Genomic DNA, 18034 nt, shown 5'->3' with positions numbered 1-18034 from the left:
GTCTCCGCCTGCCTCGCAAGCTTTTTATACTTCCCGCGGGTGCCATGTACATACAACCGTAAGGCCATTAGTGCCTACTTGTCTGAACCTATGTTCACTGCTGAAGAACAGTGGCTGGAAACAGTAGCAAGACACAGACCTCTGGGTTAGTAAAATCCACTCATGTTGGTCCCCTAACCAAGACCGACATTGTTAAGTGGCGTACACTGCCACACATGAAAGCTGCTACAATCCTCCATACATAATGAATATCTACAACTGTCAAGCCCAGTCAGTTCGGGATGGCAGAATCCATTAGGCATGTACCATGGGCTTTGGTGAATCAGGCAGACCTACATTTTCAGCACTCGCATTATTAAATCATCAGTATTGAGGCAGAGGGCCTGGAGCTTGAGGCAGGGCCTGAGGCAGCAGGGGAAGTGGACAGCTTTGCGTGGAGGCCGAAAGAAGGTTCGGCGGCGGAGAGCTGAAAGTCAATGTTTTCGTCTGATACTCTCCGGCTTTAGAGAAATTCAAAATCACGCAGTTAGTAGCCGACTGATAGAAATTCAATGCACAAACTAGACTGTTATGAGCAATATATTCGGGTTCAACGGTGTAGGTGACTTGTGATTCACTGGGCCTCCAGGTATACCTGTAAACAGTGGTGGACAGTAACGGAGTAAATTTACTTGAGTACTGTACTTAAGTACATATCCAGAGGATTTGTACTTTACTTGAGTATTAGATTTCTTTGGTACTTTTTACTCTTACTTGAATACATTTCCAAGACAAATATTTTTACTTTCACTCAAGTAAATTTCTAGGAAGGCTGAAAAGTACTTGTTACTTTCAGGTCTGCTCTTTTTTCTTCTTCCCTAAAATCCTATTGGACACAAGCTGTTTTTGTCAAAGGAGGAGACCTATCACAGTGCACGCTCTCCACTGGGATGTACGTAAAGCGGAAATACGTCAAGCCTCCTCAAAACGATACCGCCAAAGTAGCCTGCGTTTGTCAAGACAGAGTCGCAACAATTAATTTAGAAAAAATATAGTAATTTACTGATGTGGAAAATAAGAAATTTACTCTTACTCTTACCATACTTTTACTTAAAGTAAATTTAAAAGCATTTACTTTTGGATATTTAAGTACCTTTAAAAGCAAGTACTTTTCTACTCTTACTCGAGTAATATTTTGACTGAGCTACTTTTACTTGTAACGGAGTAAATTTTGACCAGTATATTTGTACTCTTACTCAAGTACTGGGGTCGAGTACTCTGTCCACCTCTGCCTGTAAATCTGCCATATTAAGGCTAAAGAAAATAAAAATAAACAAGAATATGTTGCAGGCAATTGTTATAACACAAGAAGCATTTCTGTGTTGGGTCTCCCTACCACTCGTATAGCACCTGTTTTTCTCTGCTGTCATGTTTTCCCCTCCTCAAGTACTCTGTGGTACTTTTAATAATCCTTATTAACTATTAGCCAGCTCTCAAGAGTAGCTCCTCAGAGTGTGTGTGGATCTACTCATCCACTGTCGGTGTGCAGGCTCTTACAACGAACATCCAGCATGATAGATGTTTGGTTGACACCTTCATCATTTTCACACTTGACAGTGTAAACTCCTGCGTGTTTCCTTGTGACATTCCTAATCTCCAGAGAGTGGTCATCCAACTGCCGGCAGTGCAGATCTTCCTCTGTACAAAACACACAGAGAGAGAGACACACACACACACACACACACACACACACACACACACACACACACACACACACACACACACACACACACACACACACACACACACACACACACACACACACACACACACACACACACACACACACACACATGCAAACCAGTTGTAAATTAAGTATTCATTACATGCTCATCAACTGCATGTCCTCTGGCCACTGGTCTCCAAGTGACATCTAATCTTGCATTATTGATCGGTCTGGCTGGATTCCCACATCAACCCAACAATAGGCTGCATGACAGACACTTTATGTTCAGCAGCACCCAGATTGCAAGTCGAGGGTTTTCTCCGTCTAAAAATACAGTTATGTTATGTGGTTTGCATAACTGAGCTAGCGGAGTTAACAGAAAAATGGTGTGGGTGCGGCGGGGCTCTGATGGCACCGACCTGGAGGAGAAGCCAGGTTTAGAGCCGTTGTGTTGTATTCAGGCAGACAGCAATCCTCATTTAGACTGCATACATTACAGCTGTAATGAGAATCACATTTGGCAGGGTCCCATGCTGGCTAACCTGCCATGTTTTATTCAGACCCTGAATGGCAGAGCTGAGTGCTGACTTGCTGGCTCAGCTAAACTAGGACCTGGTTTATAGAGCCATCACACAGCCCTGGATCACCTTTGACCAGCATGTGCTTGGGGTCCCGCCAGAAGCAGGACAGCTCCTCTGGGTTAGCTGAGACCAGCAGCTGGATGGTTGCTGTGTCATCCTCCACCACCTGGACCTCTGTGGGCTGCTCAGGGCGGAATTCTGGGGGGTCTGAGACAAGAAAATACAACATCTGGTTGGATTTACACAAAAAGTCAGAGGTGTCAAGTAACGAAGTACAAATACTTCGTTACCTTACTTAAGTAGAAATTTTGGTTATCTATACTTCACTGGAGTAATTATTTTTCAGACGACTTTTTACTTTTACTCCTTACATTTTCACACAATTATCTGTACTTTTTACTCCTTACATTTTAAAAACAGCCTCGTTACTCTATTTCATTTCGGCCTTTAAACAAAAACTATCTAGTTAAATTGCGCCATCTGGATAGAGTGAATTTGGTTGTGGTTGTGGCTCAGATTGTCAGAGTTTGACACTTCCTCCCAGTTTGAGTTTCAGTTCTGTCCCTCCTGTTTCCCATTTGCCCTGATTGTGTCTGCACCTGTGTCTCGTCGTGTCTCGTTATCCCCTGTGTATATCTGGTCTTGTCATTCCTTTGTTCCCTGTCGGTCCGTACTGGTTCTTCCTCCATGTCTCCTTGTAGTTTTTCCTTATCCTGGGTTTTTGTTGATCTTGCTCTGCAGCGCTTTTAGTTCTTGTTTTTTGTTTGTTTTTTGTTTGTTTGCTTTTTGTTGAGAACTCCGGCCTCCTACTCTGCTCTCCTGCGCTTGGGTCCTCAGCTAACCCTTCACAACACAGATGTTCTTGTCCAGTTTTGTTCTTACATCCGTTCCCTCAGAATCCTGCAACTAAACTTGGATGTACATTCCAATAAAGGTTAGGATAAATGATAACATGCCTCTGAAGTTTGACTTTTTGCACCATTACAATACTTATAAGCAACTAGTCATCATATCTCCTGCTCTCTGAAACACATGTTAATGCTCAATAGTACACATATATGGTTCTTTAATATATTTGCATTATACTAAGATGCATTCATTTTCAATGGCTTTTGTCCTTAATGGCTTTTATCCCCTTACATTACTTTTACTTTTATACTTTAAGTAGTTTTGAAACCAGTACTTTTATACCTTTACTTGAGTAAAAAACTTGAGTTGATACTTCAACTTCTACAGGAGTATTTTTAAACTCTAGTATCTATACTTCTACCTGAGTAATGAATGTGAATACCTTTGACACCTCTGCAAAAAGTACACATGCAGAGGCACAATACAAAGTAAAGAAGTATGCAGGAGCGAACAGAACCAACAAGAGTGAACAAAAAAAATTAAAACTCGCAAAGTATGTTGAGCATGAAAGCACTAAGAGACACTAATGAGAGTCAAACCAGTTGAAGGTTGACATCCCACCAATAATTCCACATCCAACCAGCCTCACACACTCAGACGATGGGGGAGTAAGACAGTGCGGGAGGCAGAGGGACAGGCATTAAAATGACGACTGACAGTGCTGTTGTCCAACTGCAGGTCTGCACAAACACACAGTGACATTCCTTCATGCTCATACACAGTAGCGAGCTTTGAAGCAGAGGCTGACTGCCGCCTGTGAAATGGCATCAAAGACAAATATGGCCACACAGCAAAGCAAATGCACAATTAGGACACACTGCCGCAGAGCTCAACAGACACACAAATCACAACAAAGCTTCCCTGTAAACAAAAAAGAAACAGAATACACACACACATACACCTACTGCAAAAGCACACTGCCTGAGCAGTTTTCATCTGAGCCATTAGTGATCCTCTTTTATGCATCATTTGAAAATTATGAAAACCACATCTCTTGGTCATGTACAAAAAAAACTACAACAAATGAGTAAAAAATGAAAGAAAGAATTATTCGCCCCCTACTTACAAAGCACAGTGAGTTGGTAGAAAGTGCTGGTCCCCTCTGCTAACTCTGGGTTGTAGGACTGGCAGATCACCTTTTGGTTGTTGTGCTGGGAGCTCACATTCAGGGACAGAGTGCTGTGCACTGAAATACCATCGAACACGTCCTTCTTGACTGTCTGCTCCACTCCCTGGAAACTAGGACGCAGATGACACCCAGTAAATCCGTTTATTACAGGATTACAACTTTAACATGCAAATTGAGTCATTAAAAAGGATAAAATTCTGTTATTCAGCCTAATTTTTGACAGTGAAATATAATCATCACTATATAATTCTTCTTTGTCTGCTCTTTCACAAAATGTGGTCATGAAGCACAAATAAAGAATATTGGACACCAAGGAAACTAAAATGTTTTTTCTTTTGCTGTGCTTTTTGTATATACAGAATTCTTTGAGCTTGCTGCCACGCCAGACCTGACTGGGCCCAAAGTCCAGGAGACGTCTGCTTTTGGGTTACTGCTTCCAGACAGGCACTCTAGCGTTAGTATCTGACCTCGACGGAGCTCCTCCTGCTCGGCTGTGATCTTCATACTCACCGCTGTAACTGTGAAGTAAACAAGAAAATCAGACATTTACTAACTGGTTATATCAGGATGAAAAGCATGAAATGCTGCAGTTAAATATCAGCGTCACTGAATTTAAATCAAATTAATTTTCTTATATTAATATTGAAACACATCTCTCAGCTGACTGTTAATAAAGTTTAAGTGGGACTTCTGTTTCAGAGCTGCAGTTTTACTCACAGTGAACTAAGAGCTTAGTGTCCGCAGAGATAGTCTGCTTGGCCTTATTTTTGGCATCACAGCGGTAGGTAGCCATGTTGTCGCTTGCTGTCAGGACCAGGGTCAGTTCTCGAGCTACAGCCATATTGGAGGATGTCTGCCTCTGCTCGGGAGTCACTTCCTTTCCGTTCTAAACCAGAAATGAACAGTCCAGAGCAGCGTGTGCGTGCATGATACAACAGACAGAACGTCGGGCATGTGCAGCAGACCGTCACCTTGAACCAAGTCAGAGTTGCAGCGGGATTCCCTCCGGTGGAGTGACATGTTAGCGTGGCCTTTGCTCCTGCACGAAGGGGAACGTCTTCAGGCGGAGCGTCAAGCCATATTCTTTGAGGAGGGTCTGTTGTAAAAGAATGGACAGGGAGACGATTAATAAAAAGTCTTGCATGAAAAAATGGTCTCAGTACCTATTTGTGAAAAACTGACTTTAAGGTGGAAGTGAATCTAAATGTGACTTAAGGGACTTTCTGTGGGGTTATAAAGGACACGTGCAAACACAAATTAGGTTAACTTTACATAAGCTTATGGCAAAGCAAAGTAGGAATAACAACCTAAAAATGTGTAGTTCTATCTTCAAGTTTAAGGAAATGTTTAAAGAAAATACTGTAAATAAATATAAAACACTATAATTATAAAGTATACTATCTAAAACATTCTAGAATGTGAAACAACAATTTTATATTTTGTCTCACTTATTTTTGTCTTCTTTATGTATTGTTTGTTTCCACGGAGTAAAGTTAATGTCTCATATTTATGCTGATCATAAGAAAAAAGGGTAGGCACTATAAGCTACGGCTTCTGCCTACACCTTTTCGGCAAAAGAAATGTTTTTTTTTTTTACCTTTTCATCTTGTTCTGCAAAAAAGTGTGTACAAGCCGAAATAAAGAAAAATTCAAAGAATGTTTTCTCTTTTTGGCCCAATGTGTTCACTGCAGAGGTAAAACACTTTCAAACAGGAACTTTATCATCTTATAAAGTCAACAGAAATGCACATATCAATGTGCTACAAAATTACATCAAGACTAAAGATCAAGTAAAATCGAAATATCTAACCTATTTATCATGTAAAGCACCTTGAATTGCCTTCTTGCTGAAATGTGCTATACCAATAAACTTGCCTTGCCTAAAAGCATTTTTTAAAGAAGGCCACTGTCCTTCATTCTGTATTTAGAACAGCTCTCACAATAAAAATCTGAATCTGATATAATTTCAAACCTAATTTTGATATGTGCAGAAAACATTTCCCTTTACACCAGTAGAACAAGAGTGACGGTTTTTGTTGTTTTAGAGTTGTAACTACAGCTGCCCTCGTGAATTACGTGAATTACAAATATGTGCTTCAATATGAAAACGCTGTTAAAATCCAATTCTATTTGAAGAATGATTCGTTTGCACTCATTTCCTAAAGTACAAGAGTCGACTGGACTTGGGCTCACTTACAATAGACGCTGATCTTTTCTGCCGTGATTTTGGAGAAGCGCGTGCCCTTGTTAAAAGCCTCACAGGTTAGCTTCAGCCCGTTGTCCTCCCTGGAGACCCGATGGGTCACATTGGACATGGTTGTCATCCCACCATTGTCTCCCTACAGACACACAGACAGTTCACTAGCAGGTCAGACAGGTTTGGAATTCAACCTCAGCTGTCGGAGACACAGAGAGACAGAAAATCAGAGAAAAACAATCCTCGCAGGTGTGTCTTGGTGAATACAGATGGCAAATTAGCTGCTGTAATAACTGATGTTTTGCATGCTCCGTGATAAATAAGCATATTCATCCGACTCTCCTGCTTTTCACCCTGTTGTAAATTGAGCACAGATCATTTCACACCTGCCTGATAGTGGTCATGCCTATGCAGCACATCTGGTTATTAAAATAATGATTGTGGTGATTACGGTTAAAGCCACAGTCAGAAAGACTAACAGAAACACCGAACAGGAGCGTCAGTCTTTATTAACCTCACACTGTTCCACATGCATTAAAGCTCACATACAGCACACTGAGTGCCTTGTGTAAGATCAAATGAAAATGCTGCTGCCAGATGAATAAAGAGCTTGTTTAATAATACTCATCTTCAGTGTCAGCTTTTATTCACTTTGATCTTATTAACATACACAAAAGAGAAGAGCTGCAGAATACTCTTTTTGGAATCGGCTGACTCATTTGCGAAGCTGCGGCGGGCCTATTCAGGGACCGCTCACGGTCATGCTGTTTGCTTTCATCTATAAAGGTTCATGCGAGGTCAAATTTCATATTGAGGCATTTTAATAGCTTTTTGTTAGTACCCTAATGGGAAGCTTGGGGAAAGGGAGATGTTTTTTCTGTGCTGACATTCATACTTTTTTAATGTTTACCAAAGAAGGAGCACAAACAGCCGATTTCAACATTTTGTTCAAACTGACTGGCACAGTCACCCACGTTAAGCCTGGTTAGCATCAACCACGCTTTGCCTTCGTTGTTTCTTGGCTTTGTTCAATAAATGTCAGCCCTGATATAGGGCTGGGCGATATATCGAGATTTTAATATATATCGATATATTTTCAAACGCGATATAGTACGAGACAATATCGTTTATATCGATTTAAAAAAAAAAAATAAAAATTATGATTTGGATATAGCTTATTTTGTGACAAATTGACTTGAATGTTTTATTTGAGATTTGCACAAATGTTTTGTTATTTGCACAACTATCAACCTCAGTGGAAAAGTCTGCCTGTTACTGTCTACACTGTATTAATTGCACAGTGTATTTTAATTTAATTGTTATGCAGGAAAGGGATATTTGTTTTATTTTATTCAAGAAGCATTTTTATTCTATATATGCAGGCAGTTTATTTTTATTTCATTTGTTTTATACATGTTGATATTGTGCAGACCTCTGTTAATAAAGGTACCTGTGTGACATTTGGCACGAGGCTTTGTATTAAAACTGACTGTTTTTTTAAGGGTTTGCCTCAGAAAAAAATGAAGCTAACAGAGATGCTATGCTATAATGCTTTGGGGGAAACCCCAATTATGGCACAGAAAAAATATCGATATATATCGAGTATCGCCATTCAGCTAGAAAATATCGAGATATGACTTTTGGTCCATATCGCCCAGCCCTACCCTGATATAAATTGTGTGCCGTGTGATCCCACCTCCTCTATAATGACAACAGAGTTGTTGAGCTCCTTGTACCCCAACCACCAGCGAATGTGGACAGGAGGATTACTTGAGGTGGCGTAGCAGCTCAGGCTCAACTCTTGCCCCTCGATGGCATCGAATGAGCCCGACAGCGTCAGCTCTGCAGGATCAACTGATGAAGACAAGTCAGTAAAAATACAGCCCCGCGAATAGCACATTCAACAGATACCTATTCTGATCTTGGTGGCAGCGCAACTATTTTAGGATGTGAAACGCAGCGCTGTATCAAGGGTGAGAGTGAAAATCACTTTGAGCGGCATCTTGTTTTCTCAGGGGGGTTTCATCGTGGTTTCTTAAGTCTGCTTTGTTTTAACCAGAGGGAGAGACATGGGTACAATAACTGCAGGCGATATGATGCAGTTGCATAAAGCCTTCAGGGGAATACAAAGGCTGGGGACTGAGCTGACAGACTTAGTGAAGGAGGAGGGGTCATGCATGTAACTCTTTTGCACATTTGTGTTCATCTCACATGAGACGACACCACATACAGAGAAATTAGTCAGGTCCTGTCTGGTGAAAAAAAAAAGAAGCATATCCATATTTCTCCAGGGAGTCTTACTTTTAGCCCTGCAGCTTCTTGCAACACCTACGGCGCAGTCAGGCAGTCAGCAGTTCATTTTCACCATCCCTGAATGTGCGACTCGAAGTCATGGCATCAGTCTGTGTGACCCGGCGTAGCTTCAACCACACTCACAATGCAGTGACGTCTGGAAGGGCCAGCCCTGCTTGTATTTCTGTGGCGCATCAGTCAGGCAGCATTTAAAGTCCTAATCTATTTATAATTTTGCTAATACTTAGAATTATAATGAAAATTAACTCCAGTCTTATTCTGCTGTCTGGTTCAGTAATGGAAATCAAAACACACTGAAGCTGATCTTTATTAATTCCATATTTGTTTCATAGTTGCTGAAATAAACATTTCATATTCAGAGAGAAAAGTATAATCTATTAACCATGCCTGTTACCGTTGCACAAAGTGTAGCCTTTGGTGCCTCAGGATTGTGCACTGAAGCAGTTCAGCTAAATTAATGTAACAGCTGTGAAAGAGCATGCAGTGATACTTATCTGGAGGCAGTCAGAAATACGGGCTTCAGCCATAATAACCATTAGTTTCATTAATGATATTAACATTAGAATTTTTCCTCAGACTGAAAAACGTATTATTATTCCTACTTCCTCGTGTTGATATCTTTAATAATCCATAATCGCCAATTACTGCCGGGGTTTTCTGTGCGTGAATGTGTATTTCAGCTCTTTGCATTCAGCATTGTTTTCACTCACAGAACACGGTTAATTTATGCGTGGCGGACAGAGGAGACTGGGAGGCCATGTTGAAGCTTTCACAGCACAGCTCTGCCTGGTTGTCAGCAGGGGTGATCATCAGTCTGAAGATAATCCTGGACTTCTGTGCCACAACATCCTCTTCCCAGGTTTTGGAAAGAAGCTCTCCATCCTGACATACGGATGAACAAGCAAAACTCAAAAAGGCTGGGAAATGTTGGAATTGTACATGTTTCTGCATGGTGCAGTTGATAAGAAGCAACAAAGCAATAGCTCATTTTTCCAGTTTGTCAGTGTGTTACAAAGCTTCTTTTAAAGATAACATGCCTTGGTCCACTGCATATTGGCCCGGGGGTTTCCACCATTAGACACACACTCCAACACAAGCACTCTTCCTGCTTTGACTCCATCTCTGTTCAAACCCAGTATTAATGGAGGCTCAGGTGGATCTGTCAGGAAATGAGAATCAAAGATAAAAATGGTTTAGGGAAAGACGACACGGTGGACAAACACAATGAATATGAAAAGGACAAAATGGGATGTGCTTATTCTGAGAATAAAAATGATTGAGTGACAGTCAATAAGACGACTTTAAAAGAAACAATAAGAACACTTTTGGCAATGGAGTGGGAAGTATTCCTATTTGCTAAGACAGGGCCAATAAATTGGTCACATTCAACATGAGTATGGGCAAGATGTCCAGATCTGATGAAAGCATTAAGTATTAAGGGAGCTCTGAGCTGGATCCAGTCCATAAAGCAAAATAGCAGATGTTCAAACAGTAATAAGGCTACGTGAAATATGAATAAATTACAGCCTCCTTGAATAAAATATATCCAGTAAAATGAATTAGAAGAGGACGGGCCTTTTGTTATTGCTGCAATCAGTTTCAGAAAGCATACTGCAGACCCAGGGCCAGCATGACAAATTGCCACCTTGCAAACAATCTGGCTCGCTGAAATAGCCAGCATGCTGGCTTTGATGGGCTGGCAGACTGACTAAGTCTGCAGCGGTGGTCCCAAGTTCTGCAACATTAGCACTTCAGCTGAGAGCCAGTGTTGTTTAATACAGAGAGAGATGAAGGGAGGAGTGCTCACAATTATAGGTGACTGTAAAAACACCCATTGAGGCATTTCATTTTTAAAAGCTTACAACAGATAGAGACAACATTAGGTGTCCAGTCAGTCTGTAAATAATTTGGCAGTTGAACTGGAAGGAGTGTCAGCAGGCTGCTCAATTTTCATCAACAATATGATTTAGTTCTTTCTTTTTTCTTTGGGAAAGCCAAGAGCGTAAGTTCTACAAAATCAGCAAATCACTTTCTACAGCTGATCAACAGGGCATAAAATTCCCAACCTACTGCAGTAATCAGGGGCTGCGGTGTTACACTGGCCATGCATTAAGCAACAATAGCTTTCACTGTTGCATTACCAGACAACAGGAAAAAAAGGACATCAAATGCAGTAAGAGGCAGAGAGAGTGTGCCAACTAACCTCCATGTGCCGCGGCTACAATTTCATTATATAATGTCACACAGTTTTTGAAAATAGCATGGAAGAAAAAGCAAGAGAAACTGGCTTCATTTTCTGCCTCTGTGCGTTCTACATTTAATTTGAGCTGATGAGCACAAACATTGCTGAGCTAGTTATGCAGGATTTATTATCATTAAGTGAGGTGGCCCCAGCCTATTAGTTATTCTCATATTGTTAAAACTCTTTGCCAAAAGCCTTGCTAGTGTTGCTAGTTGGTCTATTGATTTGTTACCTTTGATAAACATTTGGGCAATAATTAAGTCTGTACATCATTTCAGGATTTTTTTCAAAGAATGAACAGAGAAAACAATAAATCTAACTTAAAACAAATTTAAATATAGATCAGTGTGTAAGGAAACAGTTTCCTTCTTTGTCTATAATAACCAACTGTAGCCACCCATGTGCAATAAACCTGTCTCTTTATACGTGCAATAACCAGTAAATACCTCAAATACCTCAAGTATTTTTGAAAATATTTGTACATTTTTTGTAAATATTATCCATTTTTTTTGGTGTTTACTATTTTTTTCTCCTCTTGTACATACTCTTTTTTACTTTTTATATTGCTCTTTTTATTATTTAACCACTTATTGGTTATTTCTATTTTAAATCTTTTTGTATAAAGTGTGTGTGTGTGTTTTGGCTGCTGCACGACTGAATTTCTCCTCTGGGGGATAAAATAAAAGTCTTCTATTCTATTCTATTCTATTCTATTCTATTCTATTCTATTCTATTCTATTCTATTCTATTCTATTCTATTCTATTTGGTCTTGCTATGGGCTCCTCTTTTCTTTAGTGCATATGTTTTAATGAGAAAAGGGGTGTGGACTGCCAGATGACAGCCAGGACAAGACACTCACAGTACACACTCATGGTCACTGTGGTCACCACAGGCCTGGAGATGGCGACGTTCACGGCACGACACTCCAACGGTCTTCCATCGTCGGAGCGCACGGCGGTGACCCTTTTATACATAACAGACACCAGAAAGGACAGGAATAAAAGACAAAGATAACGCTGACATTTACAAAATGCATCTTGTTATTGTTACACTGAGTTGGTGGTGGAAAAATAATTAGAGCATTGAGCTTAAATTGAAGTAAATGCTGATATGTTAATATATAGATGTAGTCGTGTGAAAAATAAATACCTAGAATATTAATGAAGGAATGGGAAGAAACATGGCCAGGCAAGTTTATTTGTATAGCACATTTTAGCAACAAGGAAATTCACAGTGCTTTACAGCTGGCTTTTTGTACACAACTTGCATATGCATGATCATAATAAAAGCCCCCCATGCGACAGCTGTAATATCATAGATGACTTCATCAGAACGTTAATTACAAACTGTGAACACCCAAAACAGATCAAACCTTTAAAAAAACTGTTTCAATGAATGATGTAAGATGGATTTAAATCACATTACTGCTGCACAAGACATTAATTCACATCGTCATGTTTTCTTTACTGCAGAAGGTCCATGTGGCTAAACACATCCATTAATGGTAGCTGTCTGGGACAAAGGTGAACTGGTGTAAATATTATTAATACTACCTTCTTAAAACCTCTGTAAAACTTATGAAATTTGAATTTTCTGAATGTAGCATAAAGGAATTTATGTCTCTTTGACTCGGTAGGTCCCCCTACAGGCATGGAGGTTAACAGCACTGGCCAAGAATTAGTCTTCTGCTTGGCCACGCTCTTGTGGGGCGAATATACTTGCTGATCAAAACGCCTACACAACCGCATCATGGCAGACGCGCATATCTTGCTTATTTCACGCGTCCACATGCGCGTTCTCCAAGAAACACTGAACGCAACGCGACCTGCAGTTCTCGCTTTGCCCACGAGTGGCGCTGGTCCCGGTCAGATACCAGCTGACCACAAGTGACCAGACGCGGAGGTCGGAAACTGGCGGAATGTTTTGAATAGAGGCTGAGCAGAAGCTGTTATCCTCACATTTATGATGTGAAATCGCCACCGCACAGTGACAAACACGCGGGTCAAAACAGTGGGCGGCAAATCAACACAGTCCTGGGTGCAGATATGGAGACATGCGAACAGAAGTGGAAACAACTGCGTAATCGTTATGTCCGTGCTCGTCGAAAGATGCAGGGCAAACACAGTGGTGTGTTTTGTCCACCGATGATCGTGTGAGCTGGATACAGAGGTTCTTCAGTCATCGCTCAACCGACACCGACTTTGCTCCAGATATTTCGGTAAATGAATCTCCTGGCGACATGAGCGTGCACGCTCCAAGCTTGTAACTGGGTCCTACAGCTCGTCCTTGTTGCCACGTAGCGCAGGATGACAGCCAGCTCTCTGCTGCCGTCTCAGACTCGCCGTGTGTGGTTTTGAGCTGAATTAGCGGGACAATCCCATGTAACAAATCATCAAACGAAACGGAGGAAATGCAGAAATATTGCCACTGTTTCTCATCATCAGTTGCTGCATCGGCAAGACAAAGAGCTCTCCAGTCTACCGACAGCTCTGGCTGAACGGCCCGACAAACCATGAACCACGCCGCTTTCTTTACCGAGATCACAAGCTGAACAGTGCAGTGATCTCCTCTTCATCCAGTGTTGTCTTGTTCATTTATCCGTTATTCCACCAGCTGGTTTATTAGACTACTACGAAATATTTTGTTACTTTTCTAACTATGGCTCTGCATACTGCCCCCAACCGGTTACCTCCGGTACGACATGCTGTCCTTGCGTGGTGCGGGGACGAGGTCCGTTCACAACGCAGCTGGTTGTGAGCGCGAACGGACGATATTCATTGTTCACTGTAGCTCTATGAGCTAGTTACATCATTGTTGATGCATGACATAATGGCATACAGTGATGTGCAAGACATGACCTGATTGAGAGTCCAAACATACTTTAGGTGGTCTTTACCAGTGGCAGGAGAGTGAGAGAGCTGGATGAAACTTTCTAAAAGTTATCAAATATTCCTTCAAATGAAAGTGAAAGTGACATTTAAACATGAAAAAACCTAATTTGTGCTGCTTCAATGTAGATGGTGAAAATTGGCTGCATGAATGGCTCTCATTCTGAAGAGCTGTTAGCCTAGCTCCCTTTGAGAGTTCCTCCTTAATTTTCTAAACTGAGAACGCTGTGACCGCTGTCTACTGAAGGCAAGACACCAAACACTCATAAATACTTCACAGAACCCCACTTAGAGAGAGAGAGGGGAAAAAAGATAAGCTTACATCCAGTAAAGTTAATGAGAACGAAGACAAGTTTCAGGCATTTAGATTTGAATGATGTCAGACGAGCTTATAGAAATTCACATAATTTGGACTTAAACAGTCTAATCATATCTGAATTGTATTAAGTCCAATGGGCTTCCTCGGGAAACCTGGAAGGAAAGTAGATAATAGATTTACAAGACCACCTGAATATTTCAATCTAAACACACAACAATGATACTGATGTATTTTAAATGTATAAATGTTTAAAAAAAAGAAACGGAAAGGACCTTTAGAGAGGACCTCTCTCTCTGGTCAGCTGACCGGCTGCAAATGGAAAAAGTGCAGGCAGCTACTAATTTGTTTAAGGACTGCCACTCTAGCCAGTAGGCAGGCAGTATAAAACTGTGTTGCATGGTGATGGACACAAGCAAGGGATGAAAGGCTTGGGCTATCAACTAGGCATTTCAAGGAGTTCAGAAGCTGTGTGGGAGAGAATAATTTGCTTCGGTGTAGACTTGGCACACTGAACAAAATGTTGCACAACACTGAAGGAAACAGACAAAAAGCTTGAAATGTATATGCCTACTTTCTGTTAAGTATGCTTAGTTACTTAGTTACGATCTGGCAAGCCACTTGCCAGAGGACAATGTCATTAAATTGAGATAATTCACTTTGTGATAAAGACAGAAAGCTGCACAGTGGATTTGTTCTACGCCTCCTTTACTTCTCATCTTCTACATGAAACTACAGAATAATACCAGCTGTAGAAATCACGTGAGGTCCACTACCGGCATGCTCAGTGTGATCATGAGGAATGGGCATCAATACGGCGTTAAGACCTCAGCTTTGCTGCAGCAGCACTGAAAAAAAATTGCAGCTCCTCTGTACAAATGTTATCTCAAAATATGACAAGAGGGCCATTATCTTTGACACAGAGGAGACACACAAGATTAAAGTAATCTCTTGCCCTGTTTAATGTATAGGCACCTGGTGAACTGGCGAGGATCAAATCTGTCTCACCATGGGAATGTAATTTTGTGCTTTTGACAGAAGCTAATTCAATCGTGCCGTGCCAAGCAGCAGTTCGCTGTGCACGGAAATTTATTGTACTCTGTAAGACAGAAGGAGAAAATAAGAGCACGTTGGGAAACAAGAAACCAAGGCGGACTTGGACAGAGTGAGCGAGCTGGTGGTCTAGAGTAAGTCTGGCAGGCAGTGGAACACATACGTTATTTCAGCACGTGTGCTCTGAAGCTTATCCTTTGAGCCAGACGTGATAGAAGACTCCACACCTGTCAGCTTGACTCCATCTAAAAGAGAGGAAAGCAAAACAATAGGGGGAAGATTATTGTGTGCATTTGTAAATACTGACATACATAGATATGTTTAGTGGTGCGCCATACGATAATTTATAGTGCTATTCCAGCCTGTCTATAAACTGAAGTCAAATCACTGTTAAACTGAAATATTGCCAGAGCAGGATTGTATTTCACTGAATGCAATTAAGATGCACATGTACAGTTAAAGAAGAATATATTTATCTTACACCAGCAGCACAACTCTGGAGCCTAATTCACACTAAGAAAACAAACAGAACATATCTCAGCACAACATAGTTTGTAGTTGTTTATGTGGACACCTATCCGAGCTGTGATTCACTCCGTCTGTGTGTTTGTAAAGTCTGAGGAAATTGGAAATTCAAATGCTCAGTTTATATCCTCCCACACACACACACACAAGTCTGTTTCTTTCAACTCCACAAAACAAGAAGTCTTTACTGAAACTGCATCGTATCCTCTGTAAAAGTTTTGTTTTTACATATTTAGGTTATCGAGCTCCTAGTGAAATGTCAAAAATACCGTCACCCTTCCTTTCTAGTCCGTCAGCTTGACCATCACTGTTAAATGCAAAGAAACTGAGAGGGCAAACTCACCTTTATACAGAGTGATTTGGGCTTCAGGCTTTGCATCGGGGGCAACGCAGGTAACGACGTAGGTCTTCCCTGCCACCCAAGCTGCCGTTGTATCCATGGCGAAGAACGGCTTGGATGGAGGAACTGCATGCGTGGAAGAACAGCTTATGTTTTACACTCATCACAACTTACTGTAACAGTAAAGTTTGATTGCGCGTTGTGTTTGAATACAAATTGTTGACATGAGGAGATTACAGAGAGGAGACACAGATGAAACTGTTCCACTACTAATCTCTCACAGAAAACACCAAACACTTCTCTCGTCAGATCAGACCCCCCCCCCCCCCCCCCCCAGCTAAATGTGCGTTTCTGGTCTGATCAAAGCAGTCTTCACTTCTCTGCTGTTCTACTCTACAATCCTTTTATCTGACCATGAATAGGGATTCCAGAAAAAAACAACAGAAAACAAAGCAACATAACTTTTTATACAAGCGAGCAAAAATGATTTGGCGGTGAAATGAGAAAACTATCACAAACCAATTATCCAAGTGATCCAGCAGATCTGTTACTTCCTACCAAGATGATCGATTACGTCATGCTCAAAAATGACAGGCAATTGTGCCACGTTTAATGAGAGGCTGAGGATATATATTTGAAGACAATAGTAGCAGTGAAAGTGGGTTTTTATTCCATCATCAGAGATCAAGTGGAGAGGCTAGAGAGAAGGACCAGTGAGTTGGAAAGTCCAGGAAGGATAGCAGTAAATGAAAGACCAGCTTGAGAGGGAAATATGGACATATATCAGGAATGAAAAGTGAGTACAGACCAACTGCAGCGGATAACAGGAGAAGGGAGACAGCTGTTGTTGCATTTTGAAATAAATTGACTGTACAGCTAAACAGCTGGACCACAATCAAGCAAATCATCCAGCCATTCAACAACTCCTCTGCACCTACTTTAGCACGTCCGGTCAAGCCTCCACCACTAGGAGGAGCTGTTGCAGTGTGCAGAGTTGCACAGTGGCTCTGGTCTGCTATTGAGACAGATGAGATGTGGCTGCAGCTTCAAACTGATTTAAAAGAAGCAATTGAATCTGTGTGGACTGTGATGGGTTACCCAGAGCACTGCAGAGGCGCACGCTGCAATAATGAGATGCATTTGTTTGTTTTCCCCCCCTCTTTCCTGAGAAGATGACTGGGCCATGCATCTATTGACAGCCCTGCACTCTCAATCTTCTCAAGCCCACACAATTCACATAGGCGCATCACTTGTTGTGCTCGAGGAGTGTCTGGCAGCCTAACCAATCCTAAAATAAGAATAATGATATGTCCACAAATGAGGCAGGCAGGTATCTAATTTTTTTCTTCGCTCACTCATGCTGGCCTGTTCTTCGTATCTCTCATTCACTCCATCATTCCTCCCGAGCAACCTGAGCCCACCCTCCTCCCCTAAACACTATCCTTCTTGACCACTGCAGCTAAACTGCAGAAGTGCGGAGGAAGGTGTGTTCCAGCTTGGACAGGGACTTACAGCCTGCCATCCATCACATCCACTCAGGCAAACCATGTGACCCGTTCAGCCCAGTCAGAATAAACTTAGACATCCACATCTGCACATATACAAATTTGAATAAATTATACATTAAAAAAACATTAAAAAAACACATGCATCCAGAACAAAGAAGAGAAAGCCAATGTGTTTTTTCCTGACTAACTAACTTTTTGCTTCTCCCATTCCAACTTTTTCGTTGAGGTACATATAGGAACATAAAAATAGGTAGGCAAGGACTTGATCCTGCATTTCAGACAGCAAACAGTGAGCTGCAAAATTCAATTCATTACACAAATACAGAC

At 41.3% G+C, this 18034-nt stretch overlaps 1 protein-coding gene across 1 annotated transcript in view; it reads right to left on the bottom strand.

Annotated features, from left to right (window-relative positions):
- Window positions 1–18034, bottom strand: part of nphs1 (NPHS1 adhesion molecule, nephrin) — a 48113-nt gene that overhangs the window by 10496 nt on the left and 19583 nt on the right. Inside the window, exons 4-16 of the mRNA XM_061717927.1 lie at window positions 16203–16325; window positions 15498–15579; window positions 11937–12040; window positions 9872–9993; window positions 9545–9716; window positions 8218–8375; window positions 6522–6663; window positions 5296–5420; window positions 5042–5210; window positions 4713–4842; window positions 4262–4434; window positions 2353–2493; window positions 1537–1677 (exon numbers count right to left, since the gene is read on the bottom strand). Coding sequence (XP_061573911.1) covers window positions 1537–1677; window positions 2353–2493; window positions 4262–4434; window positions 4713–4842; window positions 5042–5210; window positions 5296–5420; window positions 6522–6663; window positions 8218–8375; window positions 9545–9716; window positions 9872–9993; window positions 11937–12040; window positions 15498–15579; window positions 16203–16325 — 1782 coding nt within the window. The remainder of the gene's footprint in view (window positions 1–1536; window positions 1678–2352; window positions 2494–4261; window positions 4435–4712; window positions 4843–5041; window positions 5211–5295; window positions 5421–6521; window positions 6664–8217; window positions 8376–9544; window positions 9717–9871; window positions 9994–11936; window positions 12041–15497; window positions 15580–16202; window positions 16326–18034) is intronic.

The sequence above is a fragment of the Cololabis saira genome, chromosome 3, assembly GCF_033807715.1.
Source record: "Cololabis saira isolate AMF1-May2022 chromosome 3, fColSai1.1, whole genome shotgun sequence".
NCBI classification, from domain to species: domain Eukaryota; kingdom Metazoa; phylum Chordata; class Actinopteri; order Beloniformes; family Belonidae; genus Cololabis; species Cololabis saira.
Note: the sequence above shows the minus strand (reverse complement) of the source record. Positions and strands in the feature narration are given on the sequence as shown.